Source organism: Lissotriton vulgaris, chromosome 2_2 (assembly GCF_964263255.1).
Source record: "Lissotriton vulgaris chromosome 2_2, aLisVul1.2, whole genome shotgun sequence".
NCBI lineage: Eukaryota > Metazoa > Chordata > Amphibia > Caudata > Salamandridae > Lissotriton > Lissotriton vulgaris.
In genome coordinates, this window is record NC_141688.1 from 71,563,766 (window position 1) to 71,586,286 (window position 22,521).

At 45.6% G+C, this 22,521-nt stretch overlaps 1 protein-coding gene across 1 annotated transcript in view; it reads right to left on the reverse strand.

Moving 5' to 3' along the window:
- Positions 1 to 22,521, reverse strand: part of CIMAP1C (ciliary microtubule associated protein 1C) — a 75,077-nt gene that overhangs the window by 49,885 nt on the left and 2,671 nt on the right. The window contains exon 2 of the mRNA XM_086959862.1: positions 6,569 to 6,682. Within this exon, the coding sequence (XP_086815988.1) occupies positions 6,569 to 6,682 (114 nt within the window). The remainder of the gene's footprint in view (positions 1 to 6,568; positions 6,683 to 22,521) is intronic.

Consider the following 22,521-nt stretch of genomic DNA (forward strand, 5'->3'; position numbering starts at 1 on the left):
GCTACAAGTATTAAAGTAATACCCCCTGGGACAGATGCGCTAGTAGAGATCATCCAAAAATCCCGAACTCTATGGCAAAAAAATGTGAAAAAGAAAACCAATCAACAATTAAGTCCACATAGGAATGTTGACGGAATGATAAGTCCACTTACTCCAGTTCAGTCAACTCACAAGCAGGTGAGCACAACTTACAAGTCATCTGATGATCTTCGGGTGACCTTCGGGACCTGTTGAACCCCAGCTGACAATGAGAGTGAGCCACTCGAGTCTGTTCCCGACTTCGATGGGTGCTCAATGCGAAGAGGAGCAAATGAGTTTGTGTGGTAGAGAGAGGATTCCAATACCACTCAGGCCTGTTCCGCTGCCACCTCCTCCCTCATTGGTCTAGTCTTGATGTTAGAGCCATTGCGTCATCTGGGCTTGGGCACTATCCAGTATCCAGCAGTCGATTTCTCGGGTGGAGTGTGAACCATGTCCTTGGCATGGAGCCATGTCCACACATTGACGTTGGAATATGTGGGTCTTGTCGCCATCAATAACATGGAGCCTTGCAGGAAACAGGAGAGCATACTTGAATTTTAATTCCGAAGGCACTGTTTGACCCTGGAATAGGAGCCGCAGTGATGCGGTTGCTGCACTTCCATGATGAAGTCAAGGTACGCTGTGATCATCAAATGTTTTAGCCCCAGGAGCCCTTGGTCCAGCACCGTTATAGCAACAAATCACAATCCCAGTAGCTGAGGAGACAAGCTATGATGGGTCACAGAGGGGCGCCGGGGAGGGGTGGTCGACCCGGCATGCAGTGTGCCCTGTCAATAGAGAAGAATGTTGGCATTCTACCTCCAGGACAGACTTCACCAGCCAACCTTCCAGAAATAACTCGTAGCTGGGGAGCTTTGCACATTCTAGGAAGCCTATCAAGCTACTGTTATTGCGCCTCGAACTCCCTTCTACTTATCTGCTCTGCGATATAAGTGAGTGACCTCTTCCTCCACATGCCTCCGACACTCATGCAGGTCCTGCACCTTTGGTTTCTCTGTTGTTAGCATAGATTCTACTTCCCCCACTCTATTCATTATTTAGCGATGGTCAGCGCGCATGCCTTGCCAGGCCCTCGCCTCCCGCCCTGCCGGGTGACTGGTCGGGGCCATCACTGCAGTTAAAATTGAGATCAAACTGTGCCTCTTAGTTGTGCCAAACTCACAGGCAGCACTGCAAGTAACAGTTCAGCCAGGTGAAGGGGATACATGCAGGATTAATGATGGGCACGGAACTCTGTATTACATGTCCTTTGAAACCACCATGATGGCCATGCCCCTGAAACTGTGTGCCACTTATACACCATTTGTACAGGTCTGATGGATCCTAGAGACTATCTACTAAACGCCCTCTTTAGAAACAGGGCTATTAGAAAAAGAGAGATAGAGTGGGAGAGTGGGAGAGTGGAGAAGCAGAAGCGCAGGATTGTTTACGGGTCTTGTGGTGTTTCAACAACATATGGGGAATTTCGCTTTTCAAAACAATAGAATTTTTCAAGTAGTGACAGCTTTTATGACTCAAGCATTACAGATACTGAAAATTGGATTAAATAAAGATTTTGGCACTTTGATCTCCACCATTTTTTTCCAGTCTATTTTAAAATTACATTATACTTTTATCGATTTTAGTTGGAGTATAGCATAATTGTTATGTCACCATATCGCCAAGAAAATGTACTTTTCTATACTTCATTTTATATAAGTCTTATGAATGCATGGTTCTGGTCCAATTTTCCTTTAATGTAATTCTAAAACCTACTGTGATTCAGTCCTAAAAATAGTACTTAGTGTCCTTAGGAGGATATGTTTTCTTTTTAAATTGTCTAAGATCAGAACATGTATGCCATTTCTATTATAATGTTCAAAAATGGGTATTACAAGAGGCTACAATTGAGGTCAATAGAAACAGAGGAGAGAAGGATAGAGTCTGGCATTATGTAGCTGTAGTTGCCACAATATTTTACTAAAAGATGAAATTATGCTACTGCCTCAGGGAAGTCACGATCCTGCAAAACCTGATGTAGATGCTAACAGCACGAGAGAAGAGCCGCACAGCGGGAGAGGGTATGAGTTTTTTTTTCTGCAACAGAGTACTTGGCACTGGGTGCAAGGCCATTATGGAGTGTGTCTCTAGTATCTGTGTATAAATTCCCACTATATATTTCGAGAACTACACTGTGGGAACTCTTTTAAGAGTCCCAACGCTCACATGGGCTAATGGGCTCAGAATGTAATAATGAGAGTCATCCTAGTGCAAATTAAACCACACAGTAGCAGGACATCTATGGTGGAGTGGTAGTGGTGAGGTCAATCGGTTCATCATTGAATGCTTGGTGTGTGATACGTCAGTAGGCTGTATTTTTGTTGATTTGTGTAGGGCTGGTGTTTAGATACTTACATTCAAAATTACATGTTGCAGAGAGAAACAAAATGGGGCACTTAAAAAGTTGTCTAGGAATTATGGTTTCTCTTATTCAGAACACAGGCAGTCCAATTGTCATCTTTCCTTTTCAATTTTAGAGATTTAGTCTGTGGTGTTTCACAGGCTCTACCCTTAGACCTACAATTTCACTGCCTATGTAGTCCCACTGGAACAACTGATGACCACATTTGACTTTCAGTTTTACGCATGGGCGGACAATAACCCATTTCATCATACTTATGAACAGGAATCTCAGTCATTTCAAATGCTGTCTAGTTGGGGGTAGGTAGTTGGGTAAATACCAATTCCCTTTTTTGGATACAGATATAACTGAAGTTTGTTGGTCTTCATGGTGGCCTAAGGCTCTTGGTACTAATCCCACCGCGAAAGCTAATGCCCGCAATTATGGAGTTCAGAATATCCTTCGAGCCCCATGGTAGAAACGTTGTGACCACCTGCTTCCTGATTATGATAGTGCTAAAAAAAGATTCTACCTTTAATTCCTTTAATTCCTTAGACCTCAACACAGCCACTGATACAAGATTGGTTCTGGGCATTTGCACACATATTAAAAACTCCATTGGATCCCAATAAAAAAAATCTTCAAGGCACTCTACTTATGCCGCAAGGCCTTCCACCCCGCTCTTCTCCCTAATTGCATTTCTTCTTGTTTAAAAGGTATACAACTCTTACATTACATTCTACTTGGTGGACAAGCCTTTTCAGTGGTTAGACATAGAACAGTCTCCCCTTTAAGTTACGTTCCAAACCCAATCTTTTGAATTCTACAAGTCCCTAAAAACATACTAATTTCAGTAATTCTTAGTGCAGGGATGCTTTCAACTTCAGCACCAGGACACCTTTGGGTAATTGCACGCTCTATAAACTAAATAAATAAATAACCTGTCCCTGCGGTCTCTACACAGGTTTGGTCAAATAGAAAGGTGAGAAAGTGAGCTGGTGGGAGTGCCAGGTCTCACTTAGGAAAAGGATCTCATGAGGCTATTTTCCATCACCTCCATGATAGCCAGAGAATTAGCTGTACTTGAGCTGCAGTTCAGTAGGCCGGATTTGCTTTTGTTCATTTGACAAATATTTGGTCGTATTCCTGTCCTCTCTTTGGGTTTGCAGAGAGTGGTAATTTTGAGATATTCTTTTGGTAGGTATTGATTTAGTAGCATCATTGTGAGCCCACATGAGTAATCTAGATTTTTTAAATAATAGTCTTTTACCTGTAATTTGAAATAGCAAAGTAACCTCAGCATATTTGGAAATTTAACCACTAAGTTCTTGGCATTTGTCATGGACTTAGACCTGAGGATTTGATCTAGTTTAACTATCCGGGAAAATATCCAACGGAATGAATCCTTTGTCGGCAGATGTCAGCACTCAATGAAATCAGCTCCTTTACATTGAGAGTGAGGCTGACAAAGATTGGCAGACACTCTTTTTCTTTTCTAAATCCGTCTGCATGGAGTTGTCTCCCACTGCACCTTAGGCAGGAAAGGTGGGAACTAACGTTTAGGAAAGCCTTAAAAGAGTGGCTATTCACTCTGTAATCCAGCACTTGCTGCTAGACTAGCGCAAGGACACTCCCAGGAGCATTTGTGGGCTTTATAAATCTGTTTTCATCATCATCATCATCATTGCTATTGTGACTAATCAACTTGAAGGCTTCTTATCCTAAACTACAATAACCTATTAATCCTCCCCATAACCAGAATTTACCCTTTAAGCTGGGTACTGAATATCCAGCAGCCAGCCATCATATCATCCACAGCATAAACTCCAATCAACCAGTTAAAGTAAATGCAATATAATATACACCCCAAAATGTTTGCAAGGAGTGGTGTATTTTCAAAACCTGCTCTGAAAACTATATATGCCTCGAGGCACTCTCACTAAAATGAAATGTGTGCCTGGATGAGCCTATGAGGCTGCACTCATCGAGCTCCACCCGTGACCATTGTCTTCTATTGCAAAAACTTCAACAAGCAAACTTGTTGTCTTGTTTTTAACCACATAATGAATCACTCCAATACTTTGCTCCCAGTACTTGTTTCCAGATTCTGCAAAAGGAGCTGTTTGGTTGAGAGGCATTGATATCTCCTGGAAGACCCTTTTTATGTCTATGCAAGTGCATGCGGGTATTGTGGCTAATAGGATATCTTTCTTTGGTTTTGATGTCCTCAAATGTTCTCTTTTCACCTCTCTTTGAGATCTTGACCAGGATATTTAGCTTAACACCTTGGGAGCGCCCGCGATCCTGCGCCTGTGCGGCACTTCTAAAGAGTGGGCGGGATCATGACGGCCCCCAGCCGTCATCAGCTCACGCCCACCGTGTTGCATGACAGACGGGGGCCGTCATCAGCATGGAAGGGGTTAAGGGTATTCTTTCTAGTAGCAATTGCTCTAAGGATGTTGTGCTAGGCGCTTGATGTTTTGATGTTGAGATCACCTTCTTACAGAATTTTTGGTTCAGCCAGTGTGGCACCTAGAACTCTGTTATTCCAGCGGGGGGAGAGAATTATTATGTTTATGTGTCTGTTTTTGTTTAACCACACTTAATCTACTGGTCGTTTCGTTTTGAGGGCAGTAAGTTGCTCCCTTGGTTTTGCTTCAGTTACTTCTACAGAAGAGATCATATGAGAAGCTGATGCAAGACGGTGCAGGGTAGATCAGTCTCAATCGCCTTATTCTGATGGATATGACCAGCAGAGATTTCTCTACTCTGATAATCATGGGGCAGGAAAGCTGTTTTAAAAATGACTAAGTGACTGCAACTATGTAGGTACCACCACCATATGAGGGTCTCTTTGGTAGTGGTATATGGCTCTATGCAAATATTTGTAAGATAGCTTTGTGAGTCCTTCCCATGTGTGTCCTGCTAGTAGCTACACAGTAGTAATGTCTGATATTTGGGTATTCAATGTGGTGAATGTTATCCTAGAGCCCTTCATACAAATTTGTTAGCATGCAACTGGAATCTGGCATATTTATGGTATTCATGGGGATCAGGACAAAGTCATGGCACTATGATTTATCCTTAATGTAGCAAAGTTATATAATTAGTGATTGCTTTCCAGAAATCTTCATGAGATGCATATTCATTGGGCCCTGGAATGCTGGGATAGCTACACAATAGGAATTGTGAGTGTGGCTTTCATTTATAGCCTCACTGGGTAAGGCAAGAGGCCTATAAAAGAAAAACCAAGGTTAGAGGATTTGATTGGTATGGGTTTACTTTCTGATAGAGTGAACTCTTCTCAATGACAAATTTTGACTAGGTCAGAAGAATCTGAATAATTAAGAAAGATTTCAGGTAGATAATTAGAACATGAATATTTGAGAACTTACTGCAGTCATCTCTCTGGCGTATGGAACACTGGGATGATCACAGAGCAAGACCTCTCAGAATACACAATTTCTCACACTGAGTAAAGTGAAGTCCGTTTTTCAGCAAAAAATGAAACAAAAATTATATGCGGCACTTACTGATGACATAGAGAGACACAGACACGAAAAAATATCAATGGAAAATGTAATGGATAGAATGTCTGATGATAATTAGGGTGTGTGAAATTTGTGTAATTTGCTTTCACATAATTGCATGAAATGTTCCTAAAATTACCTGGAATTACACATAATTACACAAAATACAAATCTGTCAATTTGTGCTATATTTTAGCTTGAAATGCATCCCCACCTCTTTTTTGGCATAGCGATGCATTTAAACGAAGCATTATGAAAAACAGCCACTCTTGTTCTGCTGTTTGCAAGTTTTCGCTGTAAATATTTCCATTGAATGGCACGTTTAGCTGTAAATTCTTACAGCAAATAGCACATAATTGTGCAAGTGGCATAATGTTGAAATTTCGGGAATTTTGCTTAACAAGGGTAATAGAAATTCTTGAAAAATTACACAAATTACAAAAGTGTAATTTAAATTTTGCACAAGGCTAATCATAATTCTTCCATTTTCTGGGTAGAGTGCGTGATTGTGGTATATCTACACAACTACATGATGATAAAATAGAGCTAAGAGGATGGAGAATAGGGAACACTAGCAGCCAGGTGACTCTCTAGTAGAGTTAGGATGCTCACTTACTTGGGTCTCTCTGCCGAGACTTCAGGGTATACTCTGGAATACCATCGCGGCCAAAGCGAGTAATCCGGCGGCCAATCATGTACTTGGGTCCTGGGCTGAAAGATGGTCCCAGCACTAAAAAAGAAATAAAGGTGACTGTAAACAAGTTTCCAAAGTGGCAGAACAAACATTTTCCTTCTAATTGTCATTTTACATTTTTATTTGCATATTACTTTTATCAAAAAGCTGTACATAGACAACAAAGGAAGGTAAAGTCACAAATATAATTATCAGGTGAATGGTAGGGATAAAACCGTTGTAGATTATAGAACAAAGGTGGTGGGTGGTAGTGGTCCGGATGTAAAGATTTCAGTGATTTGGAGGAAGTTTCAGTGGAGCGTTGTCGTTCTGGAAACAGTTCAAGAACTTGTGGACTGAAAGGCTAGTTATACAGCACAGAATGAATTAGAGTGTCAAGGAGGAATGTGTTGAGAACAAGAGTCAACTAAGTGATGGGGACTTTAAAAATGGAGGAAACTTCTACTAAATCCTTTCAAAATGAACCTTTTGCTCACCAAAAGCTCAATTGCTTTTCTGGAATCCAAATCTTCGACCCCTCTCTATGAGATAAAGTCCTGTCTCTCAGAAGCAGTATGAAACCTTTGGGGTTTTGTGATGCCAAAGTCGTTTTGGTTTCACAAATTATTGCAATGTCCAAAGCCTGTTTTTTTGCAATTCCAGGCTTTGAGATATGTTTCTGGCTACTTGAACCATGCACTAAAAAAAAGAATGGTGACCATCTTTGTCTAATCCCGTCTCTATTTGTGCAATTTAAACTATGCAGGACTTGCCCAGAATTCAATTAAGAGACTGCAGAAATTATAACTTCCAGGTTTCTTTTTAGGTTAAAAAAGATTGCTTCTGGTTCAGGTACCTTAAAGTCATTGCACTGGCTCTCTGTTCACATGAGGATACTCTTGAAGGTGGCAGTGATGGTGCTTTGGGTCTTCTACCTTAATCTTCCTTTCTTCTCAGCCAAGAAATTCAAGAAACGTATTCTCAGGTTGCAGATGCGTTCTACCACAAGATTTCTAAGAGTTCCAGAGTGTGGAAGAGATTCTTTACTAAGGTCCTCACTGTGAAACCCCCTACGTTTGGAAATATGTTGAATTGCCAGCCTCATGATTTTCAGCTAAAAACATGTATAGATGTTTGTGCTTAACAAATACCAGAATACAATAGAATCATATAGAAATCGGTCCAGAGAAATCAGAAACGAGAATGGGTGGGATGTGTGTGCAGAAAGGAAATGTCAAGTGTTGAATGCTTGAATGAAGCTCAAAGAGAATGGTGCAAATGTGGATGGATTGGTGAAGGTAAAGTTAGAAATAAAGACATGAAGAGGAGCAGTGATTGAGCATTGAACGTGTTCCTGTTTGGTGAAAGAAAACATAACAAACAGAAGAGGTTTGTGTGCATTGACTGTGTGAAGGAATTTAGGGAGTGATTACAATGGCGGGGGATCGCCATCGCCTGCATGGCGGTGGTGATCCGTCCGTCATAAACCACCGTCCGCCACCCAATTCCCCCCGCCATATTACTATGGCCGGGGGGAACCCGGCGGACGTTAAGACCGCCTGACAGTTTTCCGCCAGGTCGATGAGTCAACCGGGCAGAAAAGGTTTCAATATGGTGGCGGTGTCTGGTAGACATCACCATCCATATTAACAGACCCGTTTGTTCTCCTGAGGCGAAAAGCCGGGAGATTGCGCGCATTGTCTGTAACTGCTGTATCCTGTTTTTTAAAAACCATTATACATTTATTTTGAATTGTTATGTTTGCTTTGGGGCATTTTTTAATTTACCTGCACCACGCGACTTAGCCGAGTAGGTGCTAAGTCGGGCCTCGATCTTGGGAGGCAAAGCTGGAGCAGAGCGGCCATCTTGGGGAGGTATTCCCCCAGGATAGGGTGCAGTCTAGTTGCTGAGGCACCAGGCACTCGGCGCCAGTATTTATTCAGACGGCCATGCCTCCGCGCAGCAGACGCGTTCAGCGGTCACGCCAACATCGCCCCAAAGGAGCGCCTAAGGTAAGCCCATCTGGGCCCGTCCGGGCCAGGACGGGCCCAGGGGCCAGTCCCCTTGCACCTATTGAGCAGGAAAGACCCTTCCTAAGGTATAATAGGGATCAACTCTTACAATTAGGAAGCAGGGTAGGCTTAAATTGTGTACCAATACCCTCCAATTTTAGTGACCTTAGGCCTTGCATAGGCTGTCACTTTCAACTCATCCCGGAAACGCGTCCTTTCACTTTGGCATTACTTAATTGCAGATCGCTACCCAAACACGCGATCGAGATTTCCCTGCTTCTATAGGAACGAGACTTGGAAGTGCTCTTCCTGACAGAAACATGGACTAATAATAACTCAGATTCGGATGTTGTCCGAGCTCTTCCCCCGAATTATGTAATGTCGAGACAAGACCGGATAGACGGTCGTGGGGGGGGGGGGGTGGGGGGGGGGGGGGGGGGTTTGCCATTGTTGGCAGGATGTAGAAGTGAGAAGGTTGTCATTTCAGGCGGGAGTGTATGATGTTCTCCATCATACTGTCACCAACTTGCACACTCTCGGGGCTTTTGCTTTATAGGCCCCCGTGGGTGCGGGGCCAATTCTGTGAAGATCTTTCGAATTGTGCAATTAATTTCTCTAGTAATGTCCCCAACTTCACCATATAGGGTGACTTCAACATCCACCTAGACGAGCCAGACACCCCGGCTTGTCAGGATTTGATGGCAGGATTGGAGATGCTCCACCTTAAACAAATTGTCAAAGGGCCTACACACAAAGCAGGACACTTGCTCGATCACTGCTTCACCAACCTGAGCACGCTGAAGTTTGATAACTCTATGAGAGTTCTCTGGTCGGACCATACCCTCTTGTGCTTCTCTCTGACCCCCTTGGAACTTCGAGGGCCTGCTAACATCTCCAAGAAAGTAAGCTGAGTTTGGTCCAAATTACCAACTGATATGGATCTCGAACCTTAGGGAAACTCTGCCTAAGCCTAGTAATGACCCCTCGGAAGCTAATGCCTGCTATAATCAATGGCTGGAGGCTTCACTCGATCTCTCACTCCCAAAAACTGAACTTTTCTATCGTAGCGGAGCGAACAAGAAAGCTTGGTATACCCCTGAACTCAAAGCACTTAAACAGGTATGCAAGCAGAAGGAGAAGATGTGGAGGAAAGATTTCTCTGAAGTTAGCAAAGTTAGTTACAGAACATTGTTACGTAACTATAAGCATGCTATTAAAGCCACTCAATCCACTTACTGTCAGGATAAAATTGCTTCAGCTGTAAGCTCCCCCAGGGAAATCTTTAAGATCTTTAAAGCCTTAGTTACTCCTCCAACTCCCGTCAATGACCCACTTCTTGCCCATACTAGCTGTTGGGAATTAGCAAACTTTTTTGCCTCAAAAGTAGAAAATATCTATTCCTCATTTTCAGAAACCTTCCATAGGGCCTCCTCTCCCTCCACCTCGAGATTTGATCTTGCTCGAGGAATTTATTCCGCTCGACTGCTTAAAGGTTCAGTCTCTTTTGGGGAACCTAAAATCAGGCTCTCCGGCGGATGTTGCGCCGCCTACCATTCTTAACCTTGTATCGGATACTGTATCTCCAGTGATCCAGGAGGTAATTAACACCTCTCTGGCAGCTGGATTAGTTCCACCTCTGTGGAAACATGCAAGAGTAAAGGCGCTACTGAAAAAACCTAATTTGAATCTGGAGGACTGGGCAAATTATCGCCCCATCTCTCTGCTGCCCACCATCAGTAAGCTAGCCGAAAAATATGTAAACTCCTTGTTAGCCACATTCCTCGAAAATAATAACTCCCTACATCCCACCCAGACTGGATTTAGGTGCAAGCAGGGCATGGAAACTGCCCTCATTGCAGTAATAGAGGAAACTAGGAAGATAGTGGACAGAAGAAGCTGCGCAGCCATATTGCTTTTAGACCTCAGTGCGGCCTTTGATACGGTTAATCACTCTATCCTGATTCAAAGGCTGAGTGATTTGGGCATTACCGGGACCGCACTGAGGTGGCTCCACTCCTTCCTCTCTAATCGCACTTTCGCCGTGTTTGAGGATGATGTTTCATCCCCCCATATGCATCTACAGTGTGGCGTTCCCCAGGGTTCATCCCTCAGCCCGACCTTATTTAACATTTATATGAGGCCATTGGCTGAGGTGGTGCTTCCCTGGGGGTGCAACTGGTGACCTATGCTGATGACACTCAGCTAGTCATCACCCTGTCTGGGCAGGAGTTGACTTACGACAATCTTTCCTCCTGCCTAAGCAGAGTCCGTGAGTGGATGGATGAGTCCTTCCTGAAACTCAACGGAGCAAAAACAGAGGTCATGATGCTGGGACATAACGCACCCTCCTCAGTGGAGGGATGGTGGCCGAGTAGTCTTGGCCAGCCTCCCCCCCAAAAGAGCAAATCAAGAGTCTTGGAGTCTGGTTAGACCCTGGTCTTAATTTCATGGTGCAAGCCCGGAAGGTAGCAGCTACTTGCAATGCCCTAATTAGATCACTTACGAAGATTATTGGGCTCCTTCCTTTTGAGGCGAGGCGGATTTTAGTACAGGCCCTGATTCTCTCTCGCCTGGACTACTCAAATGCAGTTTACTTAGGGGCCCCACAGGGGCAATCAAGGTCCTACAAACTGCCCAAAATTGTGCAGCCAGGATGTTACTGGACATTCTGCGAAGGACCTCTGCCAAACCCGCGCTGTGACAACTTCACTGGTTGCCAGTGCAACAAAGAATTGAGTTCAAGGCCATGACCATTGTTCATAAAGCCTTGGCAAAGGTTGGACCACTTTTAATCCAACCTATGTTCCCTCTCTATCAAACCGGCAGGACCCTAAGATCTAGTAATAAGAATCTACTGGCGATTCCAAGGATAAAGAGAACTCGCATGGGTGGCAGGTGTTTTTCCCTACAGGCCGCAAAACTCTGGAACAACCTCCCCGACACCATCCGCTTCGAAGAGAACCATCTTAGGTTTAGGAAGATGCTTAAAACTTTCCTATTCCTCTGAGCCATTGGGGATGAATGGGTCTTGAAGCGCTGGGATGCCTCGGGTAGCCATGCGCTATACAAATGCGTAGTCATTCATTCATTCATACATGCGGGGATTTGCATTTCACGGAAAGGCATGTGGTCCTAGACATTGGGGGCTTGTAGCTGGCCCACAGGTATTTTGGGAGTGGTGGGTGCACAAGGGGGTACCCCCTGCATTTGCATGTACAACGTGGCAGGCACTGCGTGGTGCCTGTCACTTTGTGAATTCCAATGTTCAACATGCATTTTTGGCATTGCGGCGGGCGGTGCTGGCAGCACCGACTGCCGCAATGTTAAAAATGCGGGATGCACCCGCCAGTGTGGTGAACGCATCCAAATTGCAAATGCTGGACCGACGCATGCATTGCGGGCTGTCCCATTTCCCGGGGCTATGGCGGACGGACAAAGTCCACCCACCATGCTAATCAGCCCCTTGGAAGGTTGGGTTGAAGATTGAGGATCACTGAAAGAATATCGGAAACACAAATATCGTGTGCACAGAATATTGTGTCAAAAAGATTGAGGGCCAAGATATTGAGAAGTAAGTGCAAATAGGTAATTATAGATTTACTATCCTTAACTCCACATCTACATACCTCTAAGATATAAATATCGTCAAGGTACATATATGTGGAGTTATGTTTAGTTAAAAACCTTGCTTGCCCATCGAAACTCACAATATTTGTGTCCTTGATATTTTTGACACAATATTTTTGTCCACGATACTTCTGTTTCAGATATTCTCTCTAAATACCAAAGATGACACCCAGGTTACAAACAGACAAAGAGAAGGGAACGAATGCAAGAAGAAAACGTAAGTCACAAGAAAGGGGTCGAGGTGAAAAGTGCTGAAAATTACATTATTTTAATGGGGCTAAAGTGCATGTGTGAGACCCATCAGGCTTTGATGGTGAAGAGGACTTTGAAGAGATGGTAATGCAAGGACTGACTACAGGGAAGAAAATAAATAATGATTTGAGAAGTATTCACATAAAACACACAGAATTCCTAAAAATCATAAATGATAGAACACAGCTGTTTGGAGTACACTGAGAACAAAAGAGACCCAAGGAAAGAGCCCTCGTGTGAACTAGAGCACAGAAGAAAGTGCAGCGGTGAAGAACCAGGCCAGACTACAAGGGAGGTATAGATCAGAGGCAGATCAGAAACACCAAGGGAAAGGTGAGCATGAAGTGAATGAGCATGAAAGATTGTCTAGCGTGTTGAGCAGAAATGCCATAGCTGGTAAATGACAGAGTAAAGGTCACTATAGGGTGCATAGGCAGACCCACCAGGACATCACAGCCTCATTTGCAAAATGTTACAGGAGCAAAACAAGACAATTGCAGCAAAAAAGCAACATTTGAAGTATATTTGTTACATGTGTCTGTCACAAAATTATGTGGCCCAGTCAGCAAACCAGCCCCTCGGAGCAAGCCTGAGCTTGGCAACGAGATGTCAGATGCCAAAGAGAGTGCAGAATACTGTTTACAAATTGGGCTCACACCTGCACCATCTTAATCTAAGGTGGGAGGAGGGTTACTTTAACGACCCACTGGGGCAGCGTGTATTTCACACTACTCTTTGGACAAGTTTGAGTACCACGAGAAAGACTGCCATATGAGGCCGGGATGCTCACACACCTGCAATGCCCGGCTCCAGCAGACTTTTTAGGTTTCGCTGGGGGACGGAGCCTTTAGGCTCCGCCTCCAGAGAAATCTGTAGTTTCTAGTATGGGTGACTTGAACACGCCCCTCTGCTTCATTGGCTAGCTCCATAAATGGAGGCTAGCCATTGGAACAGAGAGGCGTCCGTCATGGCCGGAGGAGACTCGGGGGCGTTCCCGAGAATCTTTGGCTTTTGCTGACGTCACGCGACGTCAGCCGAAAGCCTGGAACGCCCCCGAGTCTGTTCCGGCATTGCCGGCACTTCTGCGTCTCTCCTCCCCCCTTTCCCGCCCCCTGGGTTTATTTTCGTCATTCGACCACGCCCCCCCTCGCCCACCCGGCATCTGGACCGTTTTGTGGCGGACTTGTGGGCCGATCGAGTGCCCACCTCGATTGATGGTTATCTTTAAAGAGCCGGTGCCCACCCGGCATTTGCCCGATAAAATCAGCCCCCGCCTGCCTGCCTAAGGAGAAGGGCCGCTGCGCTGCCCGCAGCGACCCGGAAGTGGTTGGCCGGAAGTGCCCGCCCCCGCAGCCCAGGGGGAAGAAAGAAGAAGCCTGGCGGCCGGTTTGCAGGGCTCCCGTGATGCGAGGGAGCCCTGCTGCATCGAGGAGAGCCAAGAGGAGAGGAACCCCGCCCGCGGCCCCAAAGCGACCGCCGGAGGAGTGCTGCAGGGAGCAAGGCTCCAGTGTGAGGAGGTTAGCCCCGCCCGCCAGAAGACAGCCGGTGAGTGCGGGTGCTTTCAAAGAGAGGGGGCGGGGGCTGTACTTGTAAATGCTTGTGCGCATAGCCCGGCGCCCCGGGCGTGGTGGTGAGGCCCGCTCTGCTGACACCGCCTCCTGGTTACAGCACGGCGCCCTCCCCCCTGGCATCTCCGCTGTGACCGGTCCCAAGCCCCGAAGTGCAGTCAGCAGAGGGCAGCCTGGCATGAAGGCCTCCGCACGTCTAGTTTAATTCATCCTGCCTTGCCCTCCTTGTTCCCACAAGTCTTCCCTTCTGACCCTCTGATACTGCCCGTCTCCTCCCGAGACCCGCCTCGTCTTCATTGCTTCACGCCTCCGGGGTGCCCCCAGCCCACCTCAGTTCCACCCACCCGTCTTCTGTTCCACCACCTCTGCCTTGATTACAATCACCCTCCCTCTGCTCCTGCCTTGGTTCCACCCACATGGTTTCACCACCCTTCTTTGCTGTGGTCTCGATTCCACCTACACTGCCGGGGTTGCACCCACCTTTCCTTGCCTCCACCCTACCTCGGTTTTGCTACTGCTATTTGTCAAATGAGATGTAGGTCTATCTAGCAAGTGAAAGTAGATTCCCTTGCCCTCCATTTAACCTTTGCCTTCGATAATCAGACACGAGGGTTGAGATTTCAAAGGAGTCTAAGTAGATAATAAGGTGATTAAATGTATGGAGTAGATGCATGTTTAAGGGAGTTGTACATAAAAGGGATGCCAAGGAGATATGCAATGGTGCTCCTGAAACAATTTTATTTATAATTTGTGCCACATAGGTTCACCCATTTACTGATTGTTCACTTGGAACCTTGCTTTCTGTTATCTAAATATTTTTTTTACACTGGTCTAGTTTTTCCTTCAGGTATTTAATGAGTTACATTTTATTACGTATGTTAAATTTAGGGCAGATAATGTTTGCCATGTCAAATTATTTTACACTTTGCCCTACCGATTTTCAATACCACATGCCTGCCATGGAGTCAACATTTATCAGGTTTCTGCTTTACCCATATTTCTATCCTTAGCGTTATTGCTTCTTTAAAAAATGTTCTCTTCTTCAGACAGCTTCTCTGATTTTGTAGCCTTTCTTAGACTGTATATACAGGGCGTTAGTATAACCGTAGGTCACGGGGAAGAAGTCTTGCATGCCTCCTTAGGTTTACATATGAAAGTAATTGTTTCTATCTCGTTGTTTAAAAAAAAAAAAAAATCTATCTATCCGTACTTCCACTCTTAATTGTAAATGGCCAGGATGTTTGATCAATTTACTGTACTAAAAAAGGTACTGCAGCTATCTAAGCATGCATGCTTGGCTTCAGTGACATTGTTTTGCGGCTTTTTGCGGCGATGTCGGCATAATTGTTGGCAGGTATAAAGCCTCTAAATTAATGTTAGCTTTACGACTAATGCATGTGCCCAGTAGCTGCAACCAACACGGTGCTGAATCTCAACATCGTACTTCTGTCGCTACCAGTTTTGTACAAAATGAATCATTTTAACTCTGCATTCTGTGAAAGGTGGTTTCTACTAGGATAAGTTTTGATAAAGCCAATGTTTTACATTTGCCAGTAATTACGCTTAGCATATTGACTTGTAGATTGCAGTACCCTAGTGTATACAAATCCCAGATGAAAATTCCCCAGTTTGTTTACGAACTTTGCCACACAACAGTAATCTATCTATTAGAAACGAAACACTTTGCCACTCTTATTTTCTCCACTCTGATTTTTAGGTCGAGCCTAGACAGCTTGCAAGCGGCGTGTAGCTCTAGGTGTATGTGTGTCTCTAGGTGTGTGTGTGTGGAGCTCTGTGTGTGTGGATCTGAGTGTGTGTGGCTCAGGATGTGTGTGTGTGTGTGGCTCTGTGTGTGTATGTCTTTGTGTGGCTCTGGGTGTGTGTATGTGGCTCTAGGTGTGTATGTGTGTGTGGCTCTGTATGTGTGTGTATATGTGTGTGTAACTCTGGGTGTATGTATAACTCTATATGTGTGTGACTCTGGGTATGTATGTGTAGCTCTGTGTGTGCATCTGGGTGTGGCTCTGGGTGTGTTTGTAATCAGTGTGTATGTGTGTGGCTCTGGCTATATATGTGGAGCTCAAAGTGTGTATGTGTGTGTGGCTCTGGGGTGGTGTGTGGCTCTGGGGTGGTGTGTGTGTGGCTCTGGGGTGGTGTGTGTGTGGCTCTGGGGGGAGGTGTGTGTAGCTCTGGGAGGAGTGTGTGGCTTTGGGGGGGTGTGGCTCTAAGTGTGCATGTGTGACTAGGGAGTGCAGAGTGACTAGGGAGTGCAGAGTGACTAGGGAGTGCAGATTGACTAGGGAGTGACTAAGGAGTGCTAGGAAATGACTAGAGAGTGCTAGGGAGTGCACAATGCTAAGAGGCGCGGAGGGACTAGGGAAGCTAGGGAGTGCACAATGCTAAGAGGTGCGGAGGGACTAGGGAAGCTAGGGAGTGCACAATGCTAAGAGGTGCGGAGGGACTAGGGAAGCTAGGAAGTGCACAGTGCTAGGGAGTGCTATGGAGTTCTAGAGACTCCAGAGATTAAGCTAATAACAATGTAAGTGACAATGCCATTTATTTATCTGTTTTCAAAACCAACACATAAATAAAAATGTTGTCATTAACAATGCCAATAGCTCAAACTTTTCCAAAGGCGAAACCATTGCATTGAAAATGCTTGTTTCCCTTTTTGTGCAGGTCTGGCACAGCTTGTTTTGAGGTCCTTGGAGGCGGCTCTGCCTACAGGAAACTGATAAAGGCATGGCAGAGCAAGACCGAGAGAATGAGAACAGCTCTCTCCTGCCCATCCTCCTTTTATTGACCCAGTGTGGCAGGGCCAATAAAAGGATGGTCAAATAATCTTCCAAGTTTAAAAAAAAGATTTTGCAGGAGCTTTTGTACAAATAGCGTTTTTTCATTTTTTTTACTTTAATGCTAATTTCGGGATTTATTCGCAATCGCAAAATAGCAAAATCCTGGAGGGCCTGTATGGGGTTTATAAAGAAGGTAACGAGGTTCAGATCTGAGCCTTAATATTTTTGCTCTTGATTCTCTGGGTATTTCCGCAGAATTCCATATTATGTGTGCCGTTCTTGCAGGTAGAAAGTCAGTTTTTACTCCCGAAAGGCAGAAGTTGCTAAACAGGCTAGGATTTACGGTGAGGTATTTTTATAGAAATTTCTTTTGATGGATTTCAATTGATAATTAATGAAATTTCTTTTGATGGAATTGAATTGTTAATTTAGACCAATTCTGGTGGAATTCTACGAGCCCGGTTTTAAATGCAGATATTCTGGTGGTGAAGCACACACTCAGGTGCTTGGAGCTTTCATATGGCAATGCCGTTAGATAGGGCACCCTATATTGCTTCTCTGGATGACGCCATTACCATTGACGTCCAGTGGCAGTCCTTTATAAAGGCACAGGGGCGTTGACCCCCTACTGCTGCGAGCCACTACTTCACAGGCTTATTTACACCATTAAATTAGCCCCTTACCTCAATTCCTTTATTACCTTATGGGGCGGTGCTACGGATCTCTCAGTGGGAGGGACAAACAGCTGTGGGTAAAACTGATCTGCGCATGTCATATTGCAATAAAATTGCTAAGTATTTTTCCGGCAAGATCACGGACATATATGCTAATTTCTCCAGTAACATAAAACCTGGCATTGACTTTGTTGAGAGTGAAGACCACATACGTACAAAATCTTGCCTTTATGCTTTTACTGTTCCTCCCTCCGAAATTCTCGTGAAAACCTGTAAAAGTATTACATCTGGCTCTCCACGAGATCCTGCTCCCCCCAAAATTTTAGCAGCTAGCCTTTCGGTTTTAGAGCCCTACTTTAGACACATGCTCCAAATTTCCTTTGCCACTGCTTGTCTGCCTGCAGAATGGAAGAAAGCAATAGTACTCCCCATCAAAAAAAACCAATGTGAGCCAGGACATATTGGAGAACCTGCGCCCGATCTCCCTGCTACCCTATCTAGCAAAACTAGCAGAGAAAGTAGCCAACATCCAACTCATGGCCCACCTTGAATCCCAAAATGCCTTTCACACCTCGCAGTCGGGCTTCAGATCGAGCTTCTCCACAGAGACAGCGCTCCTGAGAGCGACCGAAACTCTGCGGGAAGGAGCCGATGAGGGTAAGACCATGGCACTCATCATGCTGGACCTCAGTGCCGCGTTTGACACTGTAGCACACTCCATCTTGCTACAGTGTCTAAACAAAGCGGGGGTCACCAAAGAGGCTCTGGGGTGGCTGAAGGCCTTTCTCACTAACAGGAGTTTTCAGGTCCAGAGAGGAAACTTTCTCTCGGATAGCATGACATTAGAACAGGGGGTACCTCAGGGCTCTGCCCTTAGTCCCACCCTGTTCAACCTTTACATGGCACCGCTGGCAGAGGTGGTCCAATCGTTCGGCGTAGAGCTTGTCTCCTACGCCGACGATACTCAATTGCTGATCTCCCTGTCCCAAGCTCCCTCCTCCGAGGCTGACAACTTCAAATCCTGCATGAGCAATCTTGCAGCTTGGATGACCAAGCACTGCCTCAAATTAAATGGTACAAAAACTGAGGTACTCATAATAGGAGAAAAAGACACAAACTGGACCAAAGACTGGTGGTCTACCTGTCTGGGACCTCTACCCACCCCCAGCCAGGAAGCTAAGAATTTAGGCGTCTGGATCGACAACAAACTCTCTTATGACAGCCATGTCAAGAAAACTGTAGGAAAGTGCTTTGGAGTCATGAGAACTCTGGATTTGCTCCCTCTAGACTCCAGGCGTACCATGACTCAGGCACTTATTACCTCCCGAATAGACTATGGCAATGTGCTGCTGCTGGGCACTTCCGAAAAGAACATCAGAAGACTGCAGGTCTTACAAAACTCAGCCGCGCGCTTAGTACTAAGACTCCCCCGAAGAGCTCCCTCCAGACCTTCCCTGGCTACCCTCCACTGGTTGCCAATCGGTAAGAGAATACTATTCAAAGCACTTCTCTGGTGCCATAGGATTATCCATCAGAAAGCCCCTTCCAATCTGTCCGATCTAGCTATGCCTTACGAGCCCAACAGATCCCTCCATTCCAAGGGAATGGGTTTGCTCAAAACCTCGCTCACAAAAAAAGCTAGAATGGGAGGTCGGTCTTTCCGCTCTCTAGCAGTCAACAAATGGAACACCCTCCCCACCAACATCAGATTAGATAAGAATGAGTCCTCTTTTAGAAAATTGCTGAAAACGTATCTTTTCGCTCTCTAGCAGCCTTTCTCTCCGTCCTCATATAACTCTTTCTCCACAGCGCGGGGACACACCGGGAGGCGTCACCAGGCGCTTTACAAACCCCTTTAATAATAATAATAATAATAATAATATTGGCCGGTATTGTTCCTCTGGCCAACTTGACATGCACAGCTCAGGCTTCCACATTTAAGGCTCACATGGTGCTGTGTCAGCAAAGACACCACTCTTTCAATCTTCAATGGAGCGTTGTGTTAACATGGCCCAGCCAATCCTAGCACTGCTCTTATTCTGCTCAGTATTATATGCAGCATAAGAGCAGTGCTAGGATTGGCTGGGGAGCTCAGACTTATTTTTTAGGTCTCGCGTTAGAGCGCATGCGCTGCTTCGCCTTGGCAACATCTATTGTCGAAGGTTTTGTGTCCGTTTTGTTTGGAAGCGGGTTGGTGTCCGCCCTGTCTCACTTAGGCCCCTCCCATTCACCTAGCATTGCAGTGCATGTGCGCTGCGTCTCTTCACATTGTCACACTCGAGCCCCCCTTCTCTGAGAGGCTTGCGTGTGTGTCCCCTCGGCCGCGCATGTTTATTTATTTATTTATCCACAAGGGGCAAAAGAGAGCATCGTGCCTTATGCTCGCACGGAAGGAGGTTGTGCAGCTGAATATAGGATAGGCACTCATTAAATATGGCTTTTATTCTCTACTCTGGCTGTCTGTACATGGTAATCTTTTATGGTGATCTGAGATGTGATGCCGAGCACGCCCCTATGCTGTCATGCTCGACTCCTTTGCATGCGGTGGTCTTTTCTGTCTCAATAGTACCTGAGCTCCAGGGCCAGCAAGTGTAAGCGGATCCACCCAATCTTCAGCCGCGAGCAGCTCTCCTGGCTCGAGCAGGAGTTCTCCCACCAGCAGTACATGGTGGGCAGCGGGGGAGCCCACTCCCGATCCACGCTGAGCTTCCCTCTCCCTGCTCCACAAGCTGCTGTATCATAGTCCTATCACTCAGCTATGCAATGAGTAAAGATCGCTAAGTTCGGCAAGCGCCGTCCAAACCTGCACAAGGTTGTGACGCTGTGCTGAATTGACCCCAATGTCACTCTAATGTCTTTAGTGGTAGCCCCCTGTTTCACCTTCCTCCTCCTTGAGTAACTGCCCTGGCTCTTTGGTGGTACACATTTCCACACAATCCGATTTACATTGCTGGGGCTGAGAGCTCCCCAGTCACTTTTCTATTATGGACACTAACTGGCTGGGCCTGCATAGGTGGGCCGCAATATCAGGGTCCTGCTCTGGGGGCACCACGATTCCTGTTGCAGCCTCTCCCTTCTCTCGTTGGGGGAAGGACCAGGTTGTTCGTCTGGACCGCACCATCACACCCCAGTGCCACCGAGTCCTGTGGCTCCCAATCTCAGGGGTGCGCGAAAATGCCTAGTTGGGGTTGCAACCAGTAGAGCTGTCAGGACCTGCCCTCCCAATGGCCATGCCGTGTTCCTCAGCCGCCCCTCACCATCTCTCAGTGGTCACCTGTCAACCCCGCTCATAAACTCACTGACACACGTGCATTCATTGAAACATACAAACACCAGTAAACCCCGCCCGTGAAGCCACTGACACATGCGTACATGTATATTCTCACACACAGCTGTCAACCCTGCCTGTGAACCCACTGTCACATGCATACATGTACATGCTCACACACAGCTGTCAACCCTGCCCTTGAACCCACTGACACACGTGCATGCATTGAAACATACAACCACCAGTCAACTCCATCCGTGAACCCAATGACACATGCATACATGTATATAATATATATACTCACACACAGCTGTCAACCCTGCCCTTGAACCCACTGACACACATGCATACATTCATACATACATGAGTCAACTCTGCTCATGCACCCACTAAAACACGTGCAAACATTCATATGCAAAAACACTTGTCAACCGCTCCCCATACACCCACTAACTCGGGGGTCGCTGCGTTAAGCAATAATTTAAGATTTAAATGCACCTGCTGCAGTTACAAACTTGTGCGTGTAGCTTTCAGGCAGCAATAAAAATGCTATGATTACTCTAGTGATTAATATTCCTATTAGAAATCCCAGGAGGGCCTCTCAAGCTTTCCTCCTTCCAAAGTCGATGACATGAGCACATTTGGGTTGGGTAACAAAAACATCAGTTTTTTCTGTCAGTGCCATGATACCCGTACGGGGTGAATTCAAGCGTAGACCCGTACCCTGAGAAAGGTTTGTTTTCTTAAGACATACATAGCCTTTCAGAAGTATCCGTGGCAGAGCGGCAAGGGATGTCACCCTCGCTGAGACGGAGTGAGTCACGGCGCCCTGATGATAACGCGGCCTTCGCCTCATCGAACAGTCCATCGCTGTCACAGTTTGCTAAGGCTTGTGTATGCGATTAGAGACGCCAAAAAAACAGCCGCGCAGGTTCATCTCAGGTCTCTCTGTTCCTCCCACTGTCTGCAAAAAAAATCTATTCAATAAAAAATCGTAGTGCACAAGTCTAGTGAGGTGACTCGGGGGAGGTGGGGGTTAATAGGCCTGCTATTGAAATGTGTGCATATCAGGGGTGCCTGTAGATTTACTGCGCCAGCGAAGTTTTACAAAATTCCCGAATATTGGCCTTCCTAGGCAGCGTTGCTGCTCTCACTTCGAGGTCGCCCATCAAAAGCAAGAGTTACTTTTATGCTGAAACTGCAGTTGAGCAGGTATTCTCAAGCGTATAACGTGAAACTCTGCTTTCCGTCCATTCAAAGTGATACCAAATGTGTCATGAACTTGGGCTTTTAAGCGCCAGGGGCCATGTTATGCAGATGTAACACAGCACACCAGTCCACCTAGTGATGGAGGGAACAAAGGGGCAGATGTATCAAGCTTCCATTTTGCGATTTCTAAATAGCGATTTTTAAGGAATCCCTATTTAGAAATCGCAAAATGGGATGTATGTAAAAAATCGCAATTTTTTAGCGATTTCTTAATCTTCCTTATTTGCGAATTCGTAATTTGCAAATTCGCAATTAAGGAATAATTTCCCATTCATTCCTATGGGCCAGTAGGCCCAAAGGAATGATTGTGAAATTAATCTCAATTTGCGATTCGCAATTTGCGAATCGCAAATTGAGAATAATTTCAAGGGTGCAGGGGTGTCTCAAGGACACCGTGCTGCACCCCTGAAATGTACATGTGTGTGCATATG